This window comes from Parasteatoda tepidariorum, chromosome 4, assembly GCF_982258835.1.
Source record: "Parasteatoda tepidariorum strain Cologne lab strain chromosome 4, Ptep-v5.0, whole genome shotgun sequence".
NCBI classification, from domain to species: domain Eukaryota; kingdom Metazoa; phylum Arthropoda; class Arachnida; order Araneae; family Theridiidae; genus Parasteatoda; species Parasteatoda tepidariorum.
In genome coordinates this window covers 34,821,303-34,840,281 of record NC_141758.1, presented here as the reverse complement: position 1 = coordinate 34,840,281, position 18,979 = coordinate 34,821,303, and the positions used below count along the sequence as shown (strand labels likewise).

Below are 18,979 nucleotides of genomic sequence, written 5' to 3'. Positions count from 1 at the left end.
CAGATTCACCCCGTGCTACTGCAGTAGCCATGTTTAGACTTTTGACCGGACATGATACGTTCTCATTTAACCTCAAGCTGACTACTTCATAAGATTGTCTTTTATGCAACTCCGGACAAGCCATGATTTCTGCGCATTTGGACACGTGCTCTGCACTAAAAGACTTTGACTGTATAGTTAAGAAGTACTGGAGAGCTAGAAGCCTAATGACCTAATAGTCAATGACTGGCATTACTTTATTAATTTTTTTCAATTTATATTTTTTTCGTGGCAACCCTGAAAATTTCAAATCTTACACCTTAGGATCTATATATATTTACTTAAAAAAATAAATTATTGTGATAGTTACAAACATAATAATATTAAAAACAATTATATTAATATTACTACAACTTTTTTTAATTTTTTCCAGGTGTGTATAAGCCATGTTTTGCAGTTTATTCAAGGTTGTGACAAGCTGATTCATTAAACTTTTATATTGACAGATATGCCCACTTGCTCCGGACAGCGGATAAATATTTTCGAGAGGCAGTCTTTTAATGTATGATTCTTTATTTAGTAAATTCGATTTATAGGATTTTTACTCATCACTACTTCTAAATAATTCAAAGGCTTGTGTGATACGCTTCTTTATTACAGTTTAGCAAAAAGGTGAAAGTCCCCTGCGGGGCCTAAAAGCCTTGAGAAATTTGAAGAATTTTAACCAAAATGAGAATTAGGTAATGAAAAAAATTTAGTAGTAGTTTAAACGAATAAAATCACCATCACTAAATATCAATGCATATAGAATAAAATATCTGTAATTCGTAAGAGTGTAGTTTGTAATGTTTGTGAGAAATTAATTTCTTGGCTTACTTTTTTGGAGCAATCTGCATAATAGTTACACCAGTTTCACCATCTCCATTTAAAATGGTATGGTGAATAGGGGCGGCTCCCCTCCACCGAGGTAGCAAGCTTGGATGCAAATTGATCATTCCACTGTAAAACGTTAAGGTGCTAATAATATAATCTTTCATCAAATAGTGCAAATACAAACTTTTGGCATTACCAAAGCTGCGACCAAAGAATATACATAGAGAAGAAGGCTAGCTTCAATAAACATAATGTAAGCCGGTGCCGTTAGGCTTTGTAAGGTCCCTGTGTATGAAGGAAAAAGCAACAATTAGATGCACCGCAGAGATTCTTGAAACAGGTTTTCACCCTTCTCTCCTCTCAGCTATAACTAGGGTAGAGAAAAACATGCACTTGCATTTTTGCACTATAATAAACAGTATTATTCTATTAATTAAGATATTTCTTTTCGAACAATTTATATCATCCATGTTGATTAAATCTGCTAACATATTTTGATATAGAAAGGAAGAGCTGGAGGCTGGCGGGAAACAGCATACACAACCATACATGCAGAGTTGTCCAACAACCATTTCTGTACCTCCCGTCACTTTGCTTCTTCTGCGCATGCGCTGAACCTTAGGACATATGATGCTCTGGTATGTCTGAGTATGTTGTTCGCCCTGTAAGTTGTTTTTCGGGTATAGCATACCGCACCGAGCAGTTCCCTGCGTTAGCTTCGTATTCTAAGAGCTGGACTTCTTCTCCTTTCTATATTCTTTGGCCTACAGCCTACTTGCACTTAATTCTAACGTGTTTGCTATGTAGCGCTTTTTACCACGAAATTTGTCGGCTTTTCAAAATCAAAACTAATCTATGTTGAAAACAGTTTAGTAGAATACAGAGCGGCCAACTTGCCCCGCTTTGTAAAAAGTTATATTCCAGCAGAAACGAAATTTGAGTTATTTTTAGTTTAGTGTTTTTCCTTTTAACTAATTTTTCCACCACTACATGTCAAAAATTCAAAGTTTCGTATGAAATTCAATTTTGTTACAGATATCTCGTGGTAACATTTTTAAAGAGTGGTCGGAGTTATCCTTATTCTGCAAGTTTTACTGTTTAATTCACCACCAATTTATCAAAACCATCGCAGAAAGCAGGGAAGTTGGCATCTCTGAGAATATAATATATTTTCTAAACAATGGTGAAACATAAACCAGTGTCCAATTCTTAGATTTGATACCATTCATTGAAATAAGCTGCAGTTCTTATAAGCAGCTTATTTCAATAGCAGTCAAATTCCAAGCAGCTTGAGAAGAAGAGCTGCAATTACTAAACTAGGGTTCATACATTTCTGGAAAAAATTGCAATTAGATAGTTGAAGTCAATATTACATTTTCAACTTTTTTATAAAAATAAAATTGATGCCAGTTTTTAAATTTTATCCAGGTGCGTACGAACGCTGTACACACAACATTACGTTACAAAAAGAATATAAAATGCAGTAATATGATTAAACAGTTCTTGATTCTGATATAGGCATAGTTCTTGGTAAAAGCTGATATAGGAGAAAAATAACTTGCATTGTTTTAAATCTCAAAAAGAAAAATTATTCCTATAGAATAAGCTGACCAGCACCCTCAGAAAACTAAAAGAGCCGGTAGTCAAATTTCTATGTAAATGGACATTTGAACACTAACTATACTTTAATTTTCCAATTTAATATTCTTAGAACGGGAATCTCTCTAAGAAATTTTAATGACAGAAATATTTTCTTAAATAGTTGAAAATATAAAGAGAAGAGTTTTCGAATGTTATTATAGAAATTCTGTTATGGAAGAAACTCAAGTTCAATTTTTTTTGTCAGCTTACTCTAGAAAAGTATACCATAACAAAGGGCTTTCAGTCGTTCTGCCAAAAATGCGTAAGTGGTAGTCTCATCAAAGCAACTGGATGTTTATCGGACTCAGCAATCATTTAAATTTGAGCCGTGATGGCTCAGGGGATAGAGAGTTTGCCTTCCATTGAGGTGACGCGGGTTCGAATCCCAGTGATGGCTGGTCGATACGAATTCTGTATCCAGCTTTCAGCTACCACAGTGCAGACGTAAAATATCTTCAGTGGTAGACGGATCATGGGCTAGAGTCCCCTTGCCGTTAAGCTAACCATCAGATATTTTCATGGTTTTCCTCTCCGTGTAAAGCAAATGCGGGTTAGTTCCATCAAAAAGTCCACCACGAAGGCAAATTTTTCCCAATACTTGATCCAGGAGTTCCCTTGTCTTCTGGGTTGGATTCAATATTAAAAGGCTACAGAGTTGAACATCAGTAGTCTTAAACCCAAAAATTGATCGGCTATTCAACGACGATTATAAAATAAGAAAATAAAATAAAATCATTTAAATTTAAATTCCTTCAATCCAGTTAAGTTTCTTTCAATGTATTGTATTCTTTCAATGTACAATGCATTTGAGCAATGTATACAATGTATTGAGTAATGTATTCAATGGATTACTGTGAAAATAATTTTATTAAAATGACAAAATTATCACAACTACCATTACTTTTAGAAAAATTCTATTATAACAAATGTCTTGTCTGCTGGCATTTAACTGTGTTGAATAGGCAAATGCTGAAAAGCAGACACCAAAATATGTACGTTAGCATTAAAGGATTTTATCTCGTGGTTATTTTTTTGAAAAAGTAGGCCTAATTATCCTTATTCCATAAGTTTTATTATTTTATTCGCTACCAATTTATTAAATATTTTCCAGAAAGCGGAGCAATTGGCATCCCTTTCAATGTATAGAATAAGGAGAAGTTGGCATTCCTTTCAATGCATAGAATAAATATTTTCAAAATGATAAGAAATTTTCTTATGTTGTATTTTTCAGTTCTAAAATGGTATCGGAGAAAAAAAATATTCACAATTTTTTTTCTCTTTTTTCAATGCCCGCCGGAAAAGTAACTTACATACAGGCAGAACTGTTGGCCACTTTTCCAGGGGTACCATATTAAGTGAACCAACGCTTGATGCTCTTCTCTTCTCTTTATTTAACTAAAACTGGGTGCCTGGGCCGCGCAGCGGCCCCTAACCCATTCATCATGAAGTATTTACAAGTTGAATTAAAAAACATTTTGAATTATGCAGCATTTAGGTAGCATTACAGAATATCAAGCATATTTGCTTGATTAATTAAACATGATTTGATATTTAATATAAGTCATGATTTATGCAATAATCAGAAATTTTCGTGAATATAAAAAGCACAATTGATATTTAAGCATTGATTGTATTAAATTTGATGCAATCATAGGTTGTGATTAAAATATGAATTAAATTAATGTATAAACAATTACAATTGATATTTTAGCATTGAATGGAATTTAAATTTGATGCATTCATAAGTTATGATAAATTATGAGTAAAATTAGAATATATGCAAATGCGATTGACAATTTAGCATTGAATAAAGTTAGAATTGTGTAATTTTAAGTTGTAAAACAAATATAACATGATATGTGATAAATTTACAGAAGTTTTGTTTAATATTGGTGTCGCCATCTATCGGACACAGTTTGCAATTTAATTGAGCTGTTTTACTTTTTTCATTGAAGAAGAGTTTGATAATCTACATATTACACTAATGCAAGAGTTCAGAATAAATAGTCCGGAATTGGGCATGACTATGACATTATGGAGCATTATCTCTAATGATTCTTTGCAGTAATTGGAGTACCTCTTCATTCTTTATGAGTTCCTGCAGTTCTTTTATTATTATGACAAGTCTGCGAGCCATACCGGCTGTTGTTGTGGGAATCGGGCGAGAGCCCTTCCTAGTGGGACGGGCTATGCACCCAGTGTAGTTTGCGGTGTGGGATTCACTACAGTTGCAACATTTTGGTGGAGTGTGTCTGTCCTTTCTGCATTCATGGGAGCGATGATTGCCAGCGCATTTCACACATCTTGAGGCAGCGTTGCATGATCTTTGAGTGTGGTGGAATGCTTGACAATTAAAACATTGAATTGATCCACGACCCCCCCCTAAATCTCTCTATTCTGACTGGAATACTTTGAATAGTGGTGATGGAGTTAATTTGATGATTTTGCACTGTATTTTTAAGAATTATGAGAAAAAGTGGGAGGAGCCTATAGGCCTCGCCCACTTTTCTCTTAAACTGTATGACTTTATGAGTTGTAATGCCTGTTTTTGCCAGTTGATGGGAGATCTCATCTGTTTTGTATTCTGTTGATAGTCCACGGAGTAATACTTTAATATGTATGGTTGGATGTGCTTGTGCAGAGGTTATGGGTGTGTCTGTTTCTTCATTGGGAACTTCCATGGGTGGAGCTATGTCAGAGTTGACTATTGTTTCAGATAGTAGCAAGGAGGTGGCGGCATCTATTGGTGAAGAAGAGGTGCTTTCTGTAATCATGATTTGTGTATCCTCAATATTTTTGACTTTGTTTTGCTTTTTCTTCTTCCTTTTTCGCTTTTTTGTAGGAGGCTCTGCATTATTTTTAGCTATATTTTCTGTATCGGTTGTCATTTCGCTTTTCTGTTCTAAATTTTGGCCTGCATCTTGAGTTTCCATAAGTTGAGTTTTGAGTTGCGAGCAATCCTGGAGCTCTTTCGTTGCTGTTTCAATTTCTTCGTTGGTCATCCTTATCATTTCCATCCATTCTTCATATAACTTTCGTTCACCTGGACTCATGCTTTCCACATTGACCGTTGGTTCTCGTGAAGTCTTTTCGGTTTGCCATTTTCCGCCACGTGGATGATTTTGATATGTAGCCATATTGCGTGATTTGATTTTGTTGTCGAATTCTGTGGATTCCTCATCCGTCGTAGAGTCACTGAGGTTTTGACGCCCGGTAGGCGTGCTTGTCTTTCCACCACGTCCGCAACGTCGAAGACTCATTTTGCAGTACTTTAAAAATTGAATTGAATAAACTTAATTTGTGCACTTTACTTTAAACTACGAACTTCAAACTTTGCCACGTCCAGACATAATTTCGAGAGAATTATTAAGAACTACTCACCAAAAGGATTAAACATCAATAACTCAAAACATCAAAATTTTTTCCTCGTCAGGAACATCAAATGGGCTGACCGGAGCTCAGAATCTGACACCTTGTGTAACACTCGACATCTGGTCAGGTATCATATCATCAAATTTTCAATCTGTCACCCAAGCCATCGCATGACATCAGAAATATCCGGATAACATCCTATTCCAACGCTTGATGCTATAACGTTGCATTTGATATCGTACTTATAATTTTTGATATTTAGTGGTGAAAAAATTACTTATAATGAAAAATACTAAACTAAAAGTAACTTAAATTTCGCTACCACTAGAAAATACTATTTTACAAAGCGGAGCAAGTTACACGGAACCAGTTACATGGTAAACTTATCACTAAATATATGCCGACCGCATGGTGTTAAAATCACCATTGTAATGTTTTAAATGTGATGAGTTAAAGATACAACGAGAAAACCCAAACGTAGTATACTAATCTTACTATTTGCAAGCTTGTATGGATGAAGATGGGATTAAGTGTCCAAATCCGTCCACAACTCCCACATCATATGTATTTGGAGGAATGCTGCAAGGCCATGTGTGTATGGTCAAGCTATTTTCTGTTGCATATCTTTGAACTTTGCAGTCCATCTATAACACATAAAAAAAAAGTTTAACCGTTTATCTGCCCAACTTATTTAGAACTAATGGAAAAAGTGCCTTTTTGAAACACGTGGTAAAAAGTTTGCATATAAATTAAATGGATATTTTTTTTCAGTTGACTACTGATTTTGATTTTTAAAATATGCAACTACTGATTTAGTCCAGAACAAGATCAATATTACATGATATATAATTTTATATAATAAATGACTTTTGGTTTGAAGGAACATTCAGTTTTTCTAATTGTAAATGCTATGAATGAAAAATTTGAGTTAAAACTTTAAAAAAGAGACATGTTCCAAAAATGGATCTAAATGATTAATAACTTGCCATATGTAGCATGTCATTCCGTACTTCAAGATTTTTTGGAAGATTTTATTTTTATATTAAAAGTGATAGTGAACTTTTGCTTTTCGATCTGATTCTTCGATATATAAAATTAATTTTATCGATCTCTACAAATGAATAAATTATATAGGAGGGTCCATATTCTTAGGAGGGTTACTTTCATGAAGTCACCTTTAAAGACACGAGAGAAACAAGACACTGAGGAATGCTTTTGTTTAGAAAACTGAAATTATAATAAGTCAATTTATGTACTTTCAAATGAGCACGTTGTCTTTTGCATAAGAATGTATTTTTATAGTTTATTTTTCACTTTACTTTTTACTACCACTACAAAAAATTTGGAAAAGCGAAATGTGACAAGTATGATGTGTCGGTGATGCCACGGGTAACCAAATATGTAAAATGTGGTAGAAACTCTATTCATTTTAATTTATATATATAATTTTTTTAAATATTCAATCATGACTACCACTTTGACTTACATTTTAAATAATTCATATTTAAAACAAAATTATTCATAATTCAGTGATGCCAACTTCGAATCCCAGTAGAATAGTGAGTGAAACTAAATAGTATTTTCCAGTGGTAGCGAAATTTAAGTTACTTTTAGTTTAGTATTTTTCCTTTTAAGTAATTCACCACTAAATATCAAAAATTATAAGTATCATATAGAATGCAACGCTAAAGCATCAATCTACTGGTTACTCTATAAAAAGTAGGCTTTAACTATTCTTCTCTAACGAATTTTACTTGATAATTTGCTACCACTTTATTAAAACTATTCCAGAAAGCGGAGCAGTTGGCATCTCTGATAATTCTCCAAGAAAATATAACAAAATTATCGCGCGCCTCCCTCAGGCCAGTTGCACACTTTTTTACAAGTGACACAATAACGACCATTTGAGTTTTAACTCAATGGAGCCTATATAGTGAATATACAATAATATTTTATATGGCAATAGCATTCGATATGAAAACGGGGAAAAATAAATGTATACAACGCGTTGACTGAAATCTTGATTTTTATCTATATTTAAGTATTAATTGTTATGTCCTTTCAAAATTCACCGCACATGATACTCGGGTAACGTGCCTATTATTAATTCTTACATCTTCTTCTTCTTCTTCCTTATCCCCAAAATTAGCAGGGCTAAATAATGTCCATGAAATTCATCACCCGGAGGAAGTCGGCCACCATAAGTGTGTTATTAAGAATGTCCCTTTTGTCCAGACCAAGACAGTCCAGGATATGTTGGGGGGAAGACTGCATGTTGTGGCACCTGGGGCAGTTAGGGTAGATTTTAATACTACCCTCAAAAGAAAGGGACTTAAGGTGGCCGCTGATAAGCCTGGTAAGTGCAGTCTGGTCCTTGCGGTTGCACCGAATGTTAAGTGCACCTCCTGGACTGGTGCTCTGGTACCAGTGATGTTTGGGGGGTACGAGCCAGGAGTAATATGGCATATTTGAAAGATTTCCAATTGCATTGCAGAATTCTTACATAAATTAAAGTATTTTTTGAATTGAAATTGTATTAAGAATAGTAATTGATATAAGAAAGAAAAACCCCATTTAGTTTATAAAAAGGCAATTTTTTCGGTGGTAAATATATTTAACACGACCATATATTACTTATTGACTTTTATTTTTCTTTACTTATGAAATAAATTTTATAAATGCTACAAACTTCAAAAGGAATTATGTATTTTTTTTAACTTTTATACGTTTTTTTAAGCTAACAAATGGTTACCAATTTTATTCAAACGGACTTCAAGTAAGCTGAAATTATTAACGAATGAAAACCTAAATTAAAAGTGGTGGGAAGTATACTTCCCACGGCCTTTGAAAGGGTTAAACAAAATAAAGCCGTATAAGAAGTTTAACTATATCTTAAAAAATAACATTCTTACGATTAGCAACACATATTTAGTACCATAATTTAAAATTCTTAAGACCTGTGGTAACATTGTTGCCAAGGGTGCTACAGGCGACTATAAATGTAAAAAGTGGTCGAAACTCATTTCATTTTTATTTACTTATTATCCCTTTATTAATTTGATCGAAACTACCACCAAATTTCAATGACTTTTTACGAATCCGGTTTTACGAGAATTCAGTTATAACGGACAAATATTGCGATGCTTTCGCACCCGTTATAAGCGAGTTTTACTGCATATAATTTTGATCTAAAGTCAACGTACAGTGATTTTTTAAAGTGAGTGATATGAGTTAAAACTTTTTTCTGTAGTTGATTTTTACATAGAAAGCAATCTTTTTGGTTGGATATTACTCTTCTCTGCTGCGTGCTTACCTATTTGAACTGAAATACTTTTGTCCTCAAAATGAGCGACATTGTTCTTGCTAAAAAAACATGTCTATTCAAGAAACACATCTCAGTACTAATTACTAATTTGGAATTGCAAAAAGCGTTGAACTTCGTAACTAATTGTGAGGATAAATAACTGGCTACCTAAACAGAATACAGCGAACTGAAAATCCCTCCATCTCTTTCAATTTTTCTTAAATTTTCGGTAATTTTTTACTTTTTGAAAGATATAGTGGAGAGTCGGGTAGCCCCGCCCACTTAAGGAGTATTACTTATATTTCTGCATAATATTGAGTAATAATTAATATTTTTGTATGTTTCAATTGTTTTATCATCCAAATGAATATTGCAAAAAGAATAAACCAAAAAAAGAATAGTTTAACTTAAAAAAATAGAAATTTAAAAAAACATGTTTTTCAGCTCTTTTCAAAATGTGTCGGGTAGCCCCGCCCAGTTACAAAAATTATGATTTTTGGCTGTTTTTTCAGGTGTAAATGAAAATGACCAATGTATTGACAATAGATAAACCTAATTTATCATTTTTATCACAAAATTATTTTATTTATTGCATATTTATATTTATATAACATGGTAAACTATTGTTTACCATGTTATCAGCTGCATAAATACTTGAAACTTTGAAAATAATATTTTTTTAATTAACAATTAATGTCCGATGGCCCATTGACTTGAAAAAAAATTCTATACATATGAAATTGACTGTGGGCGGGGTTACCCCACACTCCCCTAATTACGATTAAAAACTCACATTCTTGCAAACAACAGACAAACTTTCAACAATCCTCTCCGATGATGAGGACAATCTAAAATGAAATGAATAATTAATTATAGTAACTACATTAACAGAATTTTTAAAGTAGTTTATACTTCACTTTAACACAGCAGTGTCACAGAAATTATGCTAAGTATTTTGACACCTAAGTTTAGTTGATTTGATTTGAAAATAATTTATACTTTGGAAAAGTACTAGATAAAATTTAAAACAAACGAAATTTTCTAATAAATTTTAACTGCTTCTCATATTATCCCGATTTACTTCGGGTTATTATTTAATGCAATTGTGTATCCCGAAAATACTCGGCCGTAACAGAAATTGTCTGTTTTATTTGTGTTATCTATTTTTTATTGAGAGAAAAAAAATATTCTGCTTTAATTGACAGTATGTCAAGTCCCTGATGTTGCTGTGAAATTTCTAGAAAGAAAAACTGTCAATTATTATACCCAGATCTGTGGTTCGAAGTTGTTTCCCTACATAGCTATTATTTTTTCCATAAAAGTTATATAATTCTAGCAACTATCGGATTTTTGCGTGGTTTCTACATTTTAAAGCTGTTTTTGAAAGCTCTGACGTAATATGAAATTACGCTTTTTAGCGAATAATAAGCACGTGAGTTGGCAACTGTTGACTGTTGGGTCATGACTGTTGGGTCAAATTTAGCCTATCTGAAGCTAGTTCTATCTACGGTTATTTTGAAAACGGTGCAAAACGTCAATATGGAGAAAAGCCACAGTTTTGTAAAAATTAAAACCGTTTGTGGTCTAATTTTTTAATATTTAGAAACTGACTCTAATGCGGCGTTACCTGGGTTCATAAAAATTTGCAAAAACTGACAATACGGCATCGATTTTGATAATTTTCATCTAAGTGGGAAAATGTCACCAAATTGGCGATTTTTTAAAAAAAACCATAAAATATTTAAGTTATTTGTCTGTTCTAACTCCCAGATAATTCTTCACGACGAGGTTATACTTTAAGATCATCGCATTGCTTCAAGTGTAAGACTAAGCTATGGCTTTTTTATTTTCTTTGGCAACAGAGCTGCGAAAAACTACCACTATAATGATTTTGAGAAACCACTGGACACACTGACTTGTTTCAGTTCCATTGAACGTAGAACGGAGAACTCCTTGGTATAGCTTTTCAGGAATATGAAACTATATGTGCGTATTTTTCCCTTAAAATCTAGAATTTAGAACCAATGTAAGTTGGTTATTCCTCAATAGTACAGGTCAAGGGTGATGTCAGCAACCATGTCAAAACGGGACTAATATTCTATTTCACGATGCAAAAATTCATTACAAAAACAAAATCTTTTTCGAAAATAACTTATAAAAATATCAAAGTAAGATAATAATATTACCTGTTAGTATTCAGTGCTTCTAAGCATTCAATATATTCAGTACCATAAAAAAGTACCCTCCAACACTTTATATCAGCACTGAAGAATCTTATACTTGTTTGAAAGTTTGATAAATTTGCCAAAACGTTTTTCCGAAAAAATTTCAATGGTGTAAAGACTCTGTAAATGAAACGAATGCGATATTTACATGAATAGATACCAATGATATAGAATATATCAATGTGAGCTCAAGTACAATACAATACATAATTGTCGCAATGTCGTGTATCTACCCTTAGAGTTAGTACCATGATATCGGGACCACTCAGTTTATTAATAAATTATAAAAGAATATGTAATTATAAAAGAATATGTAATTATTAAAAAATGAATCAGCATTTCTAATCGAATTTTTAATTTTAAAAATATAAATGAAATCAGTTTCTGATGATTGTTTCCAACAATAATGAACAGTTTTTTCTTCTTTTTTTTTCGAAAATCACAATCGAACTAATTTTGGTTATTTTAAGTTAATGTATAAAATTCAGATGCTCTTAAATTCGACTACCTACACTGAAAAAAAGTACTCTCAAAACTACCAGAACTTGGCAAAATTTACCGTATTCCCTTCTCTTTGCTTGAACCAAAAATCTAGGTAATTTTTACCAACACTTTGGTAATGATTTTAGTAAAATTAACAATAAAAAGGGTTTTTCATAACATTTGAAAAATGTGGTAAAATTTGGTAATTTTATCATGTCACCTTTGAACATAGCATAAAATCAGCTATACGGTTAAATTTACTTAAGTTACGGTTAAATAAATTTAAGTTATGTATTTTTTTTCTGCTAAATGTATGTTAATAAGAAATATAATATTGAGAACCAGAATTTCCGGTATACTGCTACTATATAAAATTAAAAATTACTAAATACTTGGCTTAAATACCGTATATTTTTGTTTTATTAACTAGAATTGTGCTGTTTTTTTTTGTTTTTCTTTTGTTACCAGAAATTTTATTACCATACTCTACTGTAATTTTACAAGAATTTTTTTACCGTGTGAGATAAAATTTAATTTCAAACCTTTAAAACAATGAAAAAAATTACTATTCGTTACTTTAAATATTTTTGAAATAATTAGTAATCTTTTCTCGGTATTCGCAGTTTCAAAATGAGCCTAAAAGCTACATCATTTAGGGTTCGATAACCAGGAAAAAAAATGGAAACCGCAAAGTTAGACATTGCTTTTTCCATGCTCTAATATTATTTTGGAAACCTTAAAGTGTATACTTTTTTTGCCTCCCTTCCTGATAAGGATTTTTATCAGAAGGATTTTTAAAAGGATATTAAGCATGTAACAACGGGTTAAAATTATTTATTACGGAACGACATGTATATTGAAAAATATGTATGTTATGTGTATTAAAATACCCAGATTCATTTAATAAAAAAATAAAATATGTTGTTTCGTTAAAAAAAATGCAATAAAATAAATTTTAACTTAATAATGCAATAAAGTAATGATATACTAAATGCAGATTTATGATGTTAATCAAATGAATTGAGCTGCACAATTGGCTATTGGCGACGGTCTGGGAAATATTCCTGAGGATGATCCGAAGACATGCCATCACAATTTTGATCCTATGCAAAGGGGATGGCACCCCCACTTCTGTAGCCCGACGACCTGCACGCGAAGTCGAACACTTTACGATAGAACAGTTTAACGAGGACCACTACCGCACACCCTCGGTCCCATCGCATACTGATCCAAGTGATCAACCACCTGCACACTGATGCTTGACTTCGGTGATCTGCTGGGAACAGTGTTTTAACGATCAGTTCACAGCGAGAATCCGAATATTTAAAAAAAAAAGGCGCGTTTTAAAATAAAAACAAATCGAAAATAGATAAAAAAAACAATATAAATAGCATTAATTAATACTTAGATACAAAACATAAACAAGTCATCCGATAAATGTTAAACAATAAAAATGCTCAAAATGAATAGATAATACAATTTAATTAAATCAACTAAATTAATTTGTTAAAATTAATCTTTTTTACCTCATGTCACCTTTTTAATCTATCGCACTTTTATTCTTTTACTTCAGACGTTATTACATTTGACTTTTAACTACAAAGTTCTCTACAATTTTTAATAATGACTGAAATCACGCGTTTATATTCAATTTTTGAAACATAATTTCAACATGAAGAAGATCCTGCCCTTTTTTTAAATAATTCACATCAGTTGATTAAATATTTGCTGTCTGTAACTTCAGGAGAATGTTCGAACCGTGCTGTGTCCCTGTTTCCCATAGATATTGCGATTTCCCTTTTGTGTGTTTTCGAACATTCATCAGCTAAAAATAAAAATATATGTTTGTTTTGAAACGACAAGAACTCATTTTCTCTGACTCAGAATTGGTCATTTTAAATATTTTCAGCTTGGAATAAAATCTCCTGATTAAGCAACAGGTATGTAGAACTTCATCACCATGATGTAATCGCTCATTTGCATGATTTTTTATTTATTTTTGAAGGGTTTATTGTAGCACAATTTCTTTAGGTATTTTCCACTATATGGTCATAAATCACGCACCATGATTATTTTTGTTACTTTTGTTTTTTTGTTTTGCACAACCCCTTAACGATAATTCTGTAATTAAATCTAAATTTTTAAAAAACTAACTGGTATAATAAATAACAGTGTTTTACATGAATCCCACACTATCCCTCTTTCACTAAGCAAAAATCTCTTTTTATATGATTGAATACAATGTTAAAGTAATTTAAGTAATCAATTAGTGCCAATCTCATGCATAGAAATGCATTGCTTCCTTGTAAATTGCATAAATAATATTGCGAAATGCGTATAGTTTGTCTACGGTAAGAACTCCCCTCACCACAAAGTCTGAGGCCGCCTGCTACTATGGAAACAATAGCGTCTCTTCACTCTAGGTTTAACACAACAGACAGAAGACAAAACCTGCCCTAAACAAGAACCCCTACTTGAAATAATCGTTACCATAGTCATTGCCACGGGTCCAAACGAATGGCTAGGGGAGTTCTTACTTTAGACAAACTATAAACAAGAAGCGGAGAAATATAATTTTCCGCGTGTTCCCTAAAGTGAATGAATAACTATGTAAAGAATGGATTCCGAAATGACACAGTTAATATAAAACAGCAATACGTTTATTCTGTCGTTAAGAACTTTTATAAAAATTCATTATCTAAATAGAAACCGCTTCGTTACTTCAAAAAGAAAAGCAGGTGAAAAAAAATTAAAAAATGGATAAAGTCAAAGAATTAAAATGTAAATAAAAAGTATAAATAAAATATATAGTATATAGTTGAAATTCCCCCTAATTTCATGACATATTTTTTAATGTAGTTTTATGATTTTTTTTATATTTATGATTTTTTTTATGATTTTTTTTTAAAAATTATATTATCTTAAATTTAAATATTTATAAATTATATCATCGTAAATTTAAATATCTATAAACAATTTTAAAATTTCTAATGTCATTATGAACCTAAATTATTATTTTGTTTCAGTAATTAGCGTTTAAGGTTGATGTTTCCTAATGATTAAGTATGAAGAAATTTCTATTAACGGCATATTTCAAAATCAGGGATTCCAAATTTAGCTCAACTTATTGTTATAAAAAAATCTGTAGGTAAATAAAGTGTCGATATATGCTTTCATTTTTCTTAATAATTAAAGTTAAAACTGAACTTTTTAAAATAAAGTATTTATAGTGTCATTTTCGCCAACTAGTAAAACATTTTTATAAGTTTGAAGTGGTTTTTTTTTTTTTTTTAATATAATGGCCAAGAAAGTTTTTTTGAACTATGTTTATGAACGGAAATAATGTGTTAATTACGTAAAGTTTTAAAGCTAATAACCAGAAAAAGTCTAATTTATTTTTACAAAGAGAAAGATGCAAAGTTATGATATCTTTGCTTGCGATCTCCGAGATCTGTAGACACAGTGAGGTTATGAGGAGGGAAATCGTAGCTTCAGCTCTAAGAGCGGAGTGAACTAGCCCTTCTATTCTCTTTAGCCCTGAGTTCGAGTATTGAAACATAAAATACTAGAATATTTCATAAATATATATCTCATATCTTCATATTTTTTCTTATAGTATACATATACATTGGTTTCTAAGTGCAGAGATGCCAACTGCTCCGGACACGCGAAAATAATTTTAAATAACAACAAAGTAAATTTTGAAATATGAAGTGGTGAATTATATACGAATTATTTAGAAATAGTGGTGGATAAAAATCTACTAAATTGAATTTATTAAATTAAGAATCACAATTCTTTCATACGTCAAAATGTCGTGTGTCCGTAGAGATAGGTATATAAGAAACGTCCGTAAACCTAGTGTTTATCTTTGCAAATTTAGTTTTTAGTTATTTACTGTGTGGCAAGACGGTCAATCCATGTAAAATTTGCGTGGCATTCCATGTGTTAATATCTCTAATTTGTCAAAATATTACTTTGTGAAATAATATCTTTATTTCAGTAACAAAGTGGTAGTAATATCACAGCAGTAAATTTATTTTTGAAGAAAAATTTTGCAATTACATTTCAGAAACATTAAAGACTTTATTAATATTATTAACACGTTCACGCCGGGAAAAGTGAAAATACTGGCACGGGAAAAGAGAAAATACTGGTAGAATAACTATTTCAGTATTAGATAATATTCGCGAGGAGTTAATCTATTCTTAGCAATAATAATTCACTGTAAGGAAATTTATGGCGGCGAAGAAGCAATTCTATTTAAAAATTGCATCCGTTAAAAACAATTGGTAGTTATGGATTTTTATTATTCCCGGAAAAAAACTAAATAATGAAATTTATTGTTACCTGTTTTTACTCCGGTGAGAAAATCTGAGAGAAAATCTAGCGTGACCCACTGGTGGGTCATCCCGGCGTGAACATGTTAAAAATAACTTTTGCTTCGGCTTAAATATTTGCTTTGAGTGATACCCATATGTTGTTTCGACAATCTAAATACTAAAAAGATATTTTTTAGTTAAATTTTTACACATTCACATTTAATACAGTCTATTTTTTTATTGTTTTCTTTTTTATTACTGATATCTATTTATTTGTGTTTGCTGATTTGCAATTAGTGCATTTTATTTTCTTTCTTCCTTTTAGTTGAGTGATGTAATATCAGGCGGATCAACAGTGTTTAAGGAAATTGGTGTTGAAATCAAACCTAAAAAAGTAAAATTTTTTTATTGTTTAAGATTTTCAATTTAAAGCTAATTTAATTTTTACACGCTTCTCAAACAGCACTGTTAATAAAGTTCAGATTACGTATTTCAAAACATGTATGGTTATATCTTGCCAGGTGGTCAAGCGGTTAGCGTGCCTGACTACGAAGCCAATGGCTGTGGGTTCGAATCCGGCTCAGGGCATGGACGTTTCTCTGTGTGTGTTGTTTTCGAATTAAGGCCAATATTCACCGATATCATTTTGTCACTGAAGGTAACCCCTGGGAAAGACCATTAACGACCATTTGACAGTGGAACAGAGAGCATACAATGAAATAGAAGATACAATGAAGAAAATAGAAGATACAATGAAACCTCGCTCCCGAGAAGTTTCATTGTTTCTTCTATTTAAAAAAACGATGATTAAAAATGATCTAAAGTTGAGATTAAAAAAATTAAGAAGTTCGATTTAAGTTCCGCTGTCTAAACTCAAATTGAAAGGAAATTTTCCATGCTTGAGTACTATAATAACATAATTTAACGATTGATCAAAGCTAGAAGGATCATTTATTGCAAGGGTAAATACAAATGAATAGTAAATTCATTATCATCATGAACCATCTCCAGCGAAATGCGATCCGGTGGGGCATTGAGACATGCAAGTCCCCTATGGTGCTCTGCTGCATCTTATTCCACAGTTGATCTAAAGGCACTGGTGAAATGACTAAACTCTGGGCGTGTCTAGATTGCCATTCCTAGTGGTCTCAGATATGCGCGTTCGGTTACGAATCTGGGGATCATGCAGTCCAGGGGAGGATGCTGCCAAGGAATTCCTGTAGCAGTCTTTCTGCGTATGGCTGAGCATTGTTTGTTGAAAAATGGCTTTAAGGAGCACTGTTATGAGTAGGCTGAAGGATGTCATGAATGTACTACTGAGCTGTCCATGGGTGAAAGCCCTTATATAGCAAGACGGAAAAGAGAAAAACCTGGTACGTAAAACATTTCATTCCAGCATTTTTTTCGAAAAAAATGAAATATCTGTAACTATCAAGATTTCTTTTATAATTCTGGCATATATATATAAAACAGCTTCTTTTCCGAGTTAAAGTAGATATTGTTGAAAAATTTAAAAAAAGAAAAAGTAAACTCCTCCCCAAAATTAGCTATAACTGAAACGGTTTTACTACCAGCCTTTCCTCTTTTCCGTCTCGCTTTCACCCCTGGAGCTGTCATAGCACTATGGTCTCATATAAGGGGTGGTTGTGCTGCGCATGCGATGGCATCACAAATCATCGCAACGCCACCCATCCCGCCAATCGTCGACTCCGTTTAAAGTGGTGTCATTCTAGACGAAATTATTCTGCAAAAGAATGGGACTAGGCCGTCTTCAGTGATGAATCTAGTTATAAGTACCGCCGTGAAGACCTTAGTGTATGAGAGTCGTGACCTCGTGGCGAATGCATAAATCCTGCCAACTCCCTGCAGCAGCACACTGCTTCGACAGATGAAATCGCATACAACCAACGCCTCCTATAACTGAAAGCCTCCACACGGTTTTTTGAAGGTAGTCCGATCAGACCTATATCATACCTGCCAACTCTTAAGCCCAGCGAGGATGTTTCTTCCCAGTGGTAGTAAAATGGAATTACAAGGTTAGGTAAAAAAATGCGTTGTATTTCGAAAGAGCTTCTGTGGACAATTAAAACAGTATTGCATATTAATATAGCTGTTTAATATTTTTAAAAATAGTGGTGGTCAAAAAGATTATAAATTAAGTTTATAAATGCGAGGAATATACAGAAAGCATGCATTTCACTACAGCTTTAAATGTAGATAAAAAATTTTACGCCAACTGCATACCTGCCAACTTTTAATTCCTTCCATTATCATTTTTCCCAGTGGTATTAAAATGGAATTAAAACTTCACTTTTATGCAAACAAATACGTTGTTTTTGAGAAAACTTAAATTAACAACCATGATAGTTGTTTGGCCGATAGCTTGCGGGTGTATAAAATCAAACGTGGACTGTAAACTATTTATTTTGCGGGTGCGCTGGTAGCGCTGCGGAGCGTGTATGCTCTTTTGTTGTTTCACATCAACTGGCTCTTGGCTGATAACAATGACGCCAAGAAGCCAACGGGCGTAGCAACATACCGGCTTCAACATACCGGGCCACGTTGAAACATAGTTTCAAAATTTGCACATAAATTGACAAAAAACAGAATTAAACTATACACATCGAATAAAAAGATAATTATAAAAACTAATGCAACATACATAAAATTAAAATATATATAATTATAAACAGATGTATAGATTCCTTGGTATAAACCGGATAACTATAACACAAAACAAAAAGAAAAGTAAAAGTCTAAAATAAAATAAAGAAAGTTAA

At 32.5% G+C, this 18,979-nt stretch overlaps 1 protein-coding gene across 2 annotated transcripts in view; it reads right to left on the bottom strand.

Annotated features, from left to right (window-relative positions):
* Positions 1 to 13,634, bottom strand: part of LOC107439034 (methionyl-tRNA formyltransferase, mitochondrial) — a 28,628-nt gene extending 14,994 nt beyond the window's left edge. Inside the window, exons 1-5 of one of the 2 annotated variants that reach the window (XM_071182132.2) lie at positions 13,404 to 13,634; positions 11,356 to 11,514; positions 9,963 to 10,017; positions 6,361 to 6,509; positions 856 to 978 (exon numbers count right to left, since the gene is read on the bottom strand). In XM_071182132.2, the coding sequence (XP_071038233.1) occupies positions 856 to 978; positions 6,361 to 6,509; positions 9,963 to 10,017; positions 11,356 to 11,514; positions 13,404 to 13,408 (491 nt within the window). In that variant the 5' untranslated portion in view covers positions 13,409 to 13,634. The remainder of the gene's footprint in view (positions 1 to 855; positions 979 to 6,360; positions 6,510 to 9,962; positions 10,018 to 11,355; positions 11,515 to 13,403) is intronic. The other variant, XM_087160908.1, reaches the window with a different exon arrangement.
* Between the last annotated feature and the right edge of the window lie 5,345 nt (positions 13,635 to 18,979).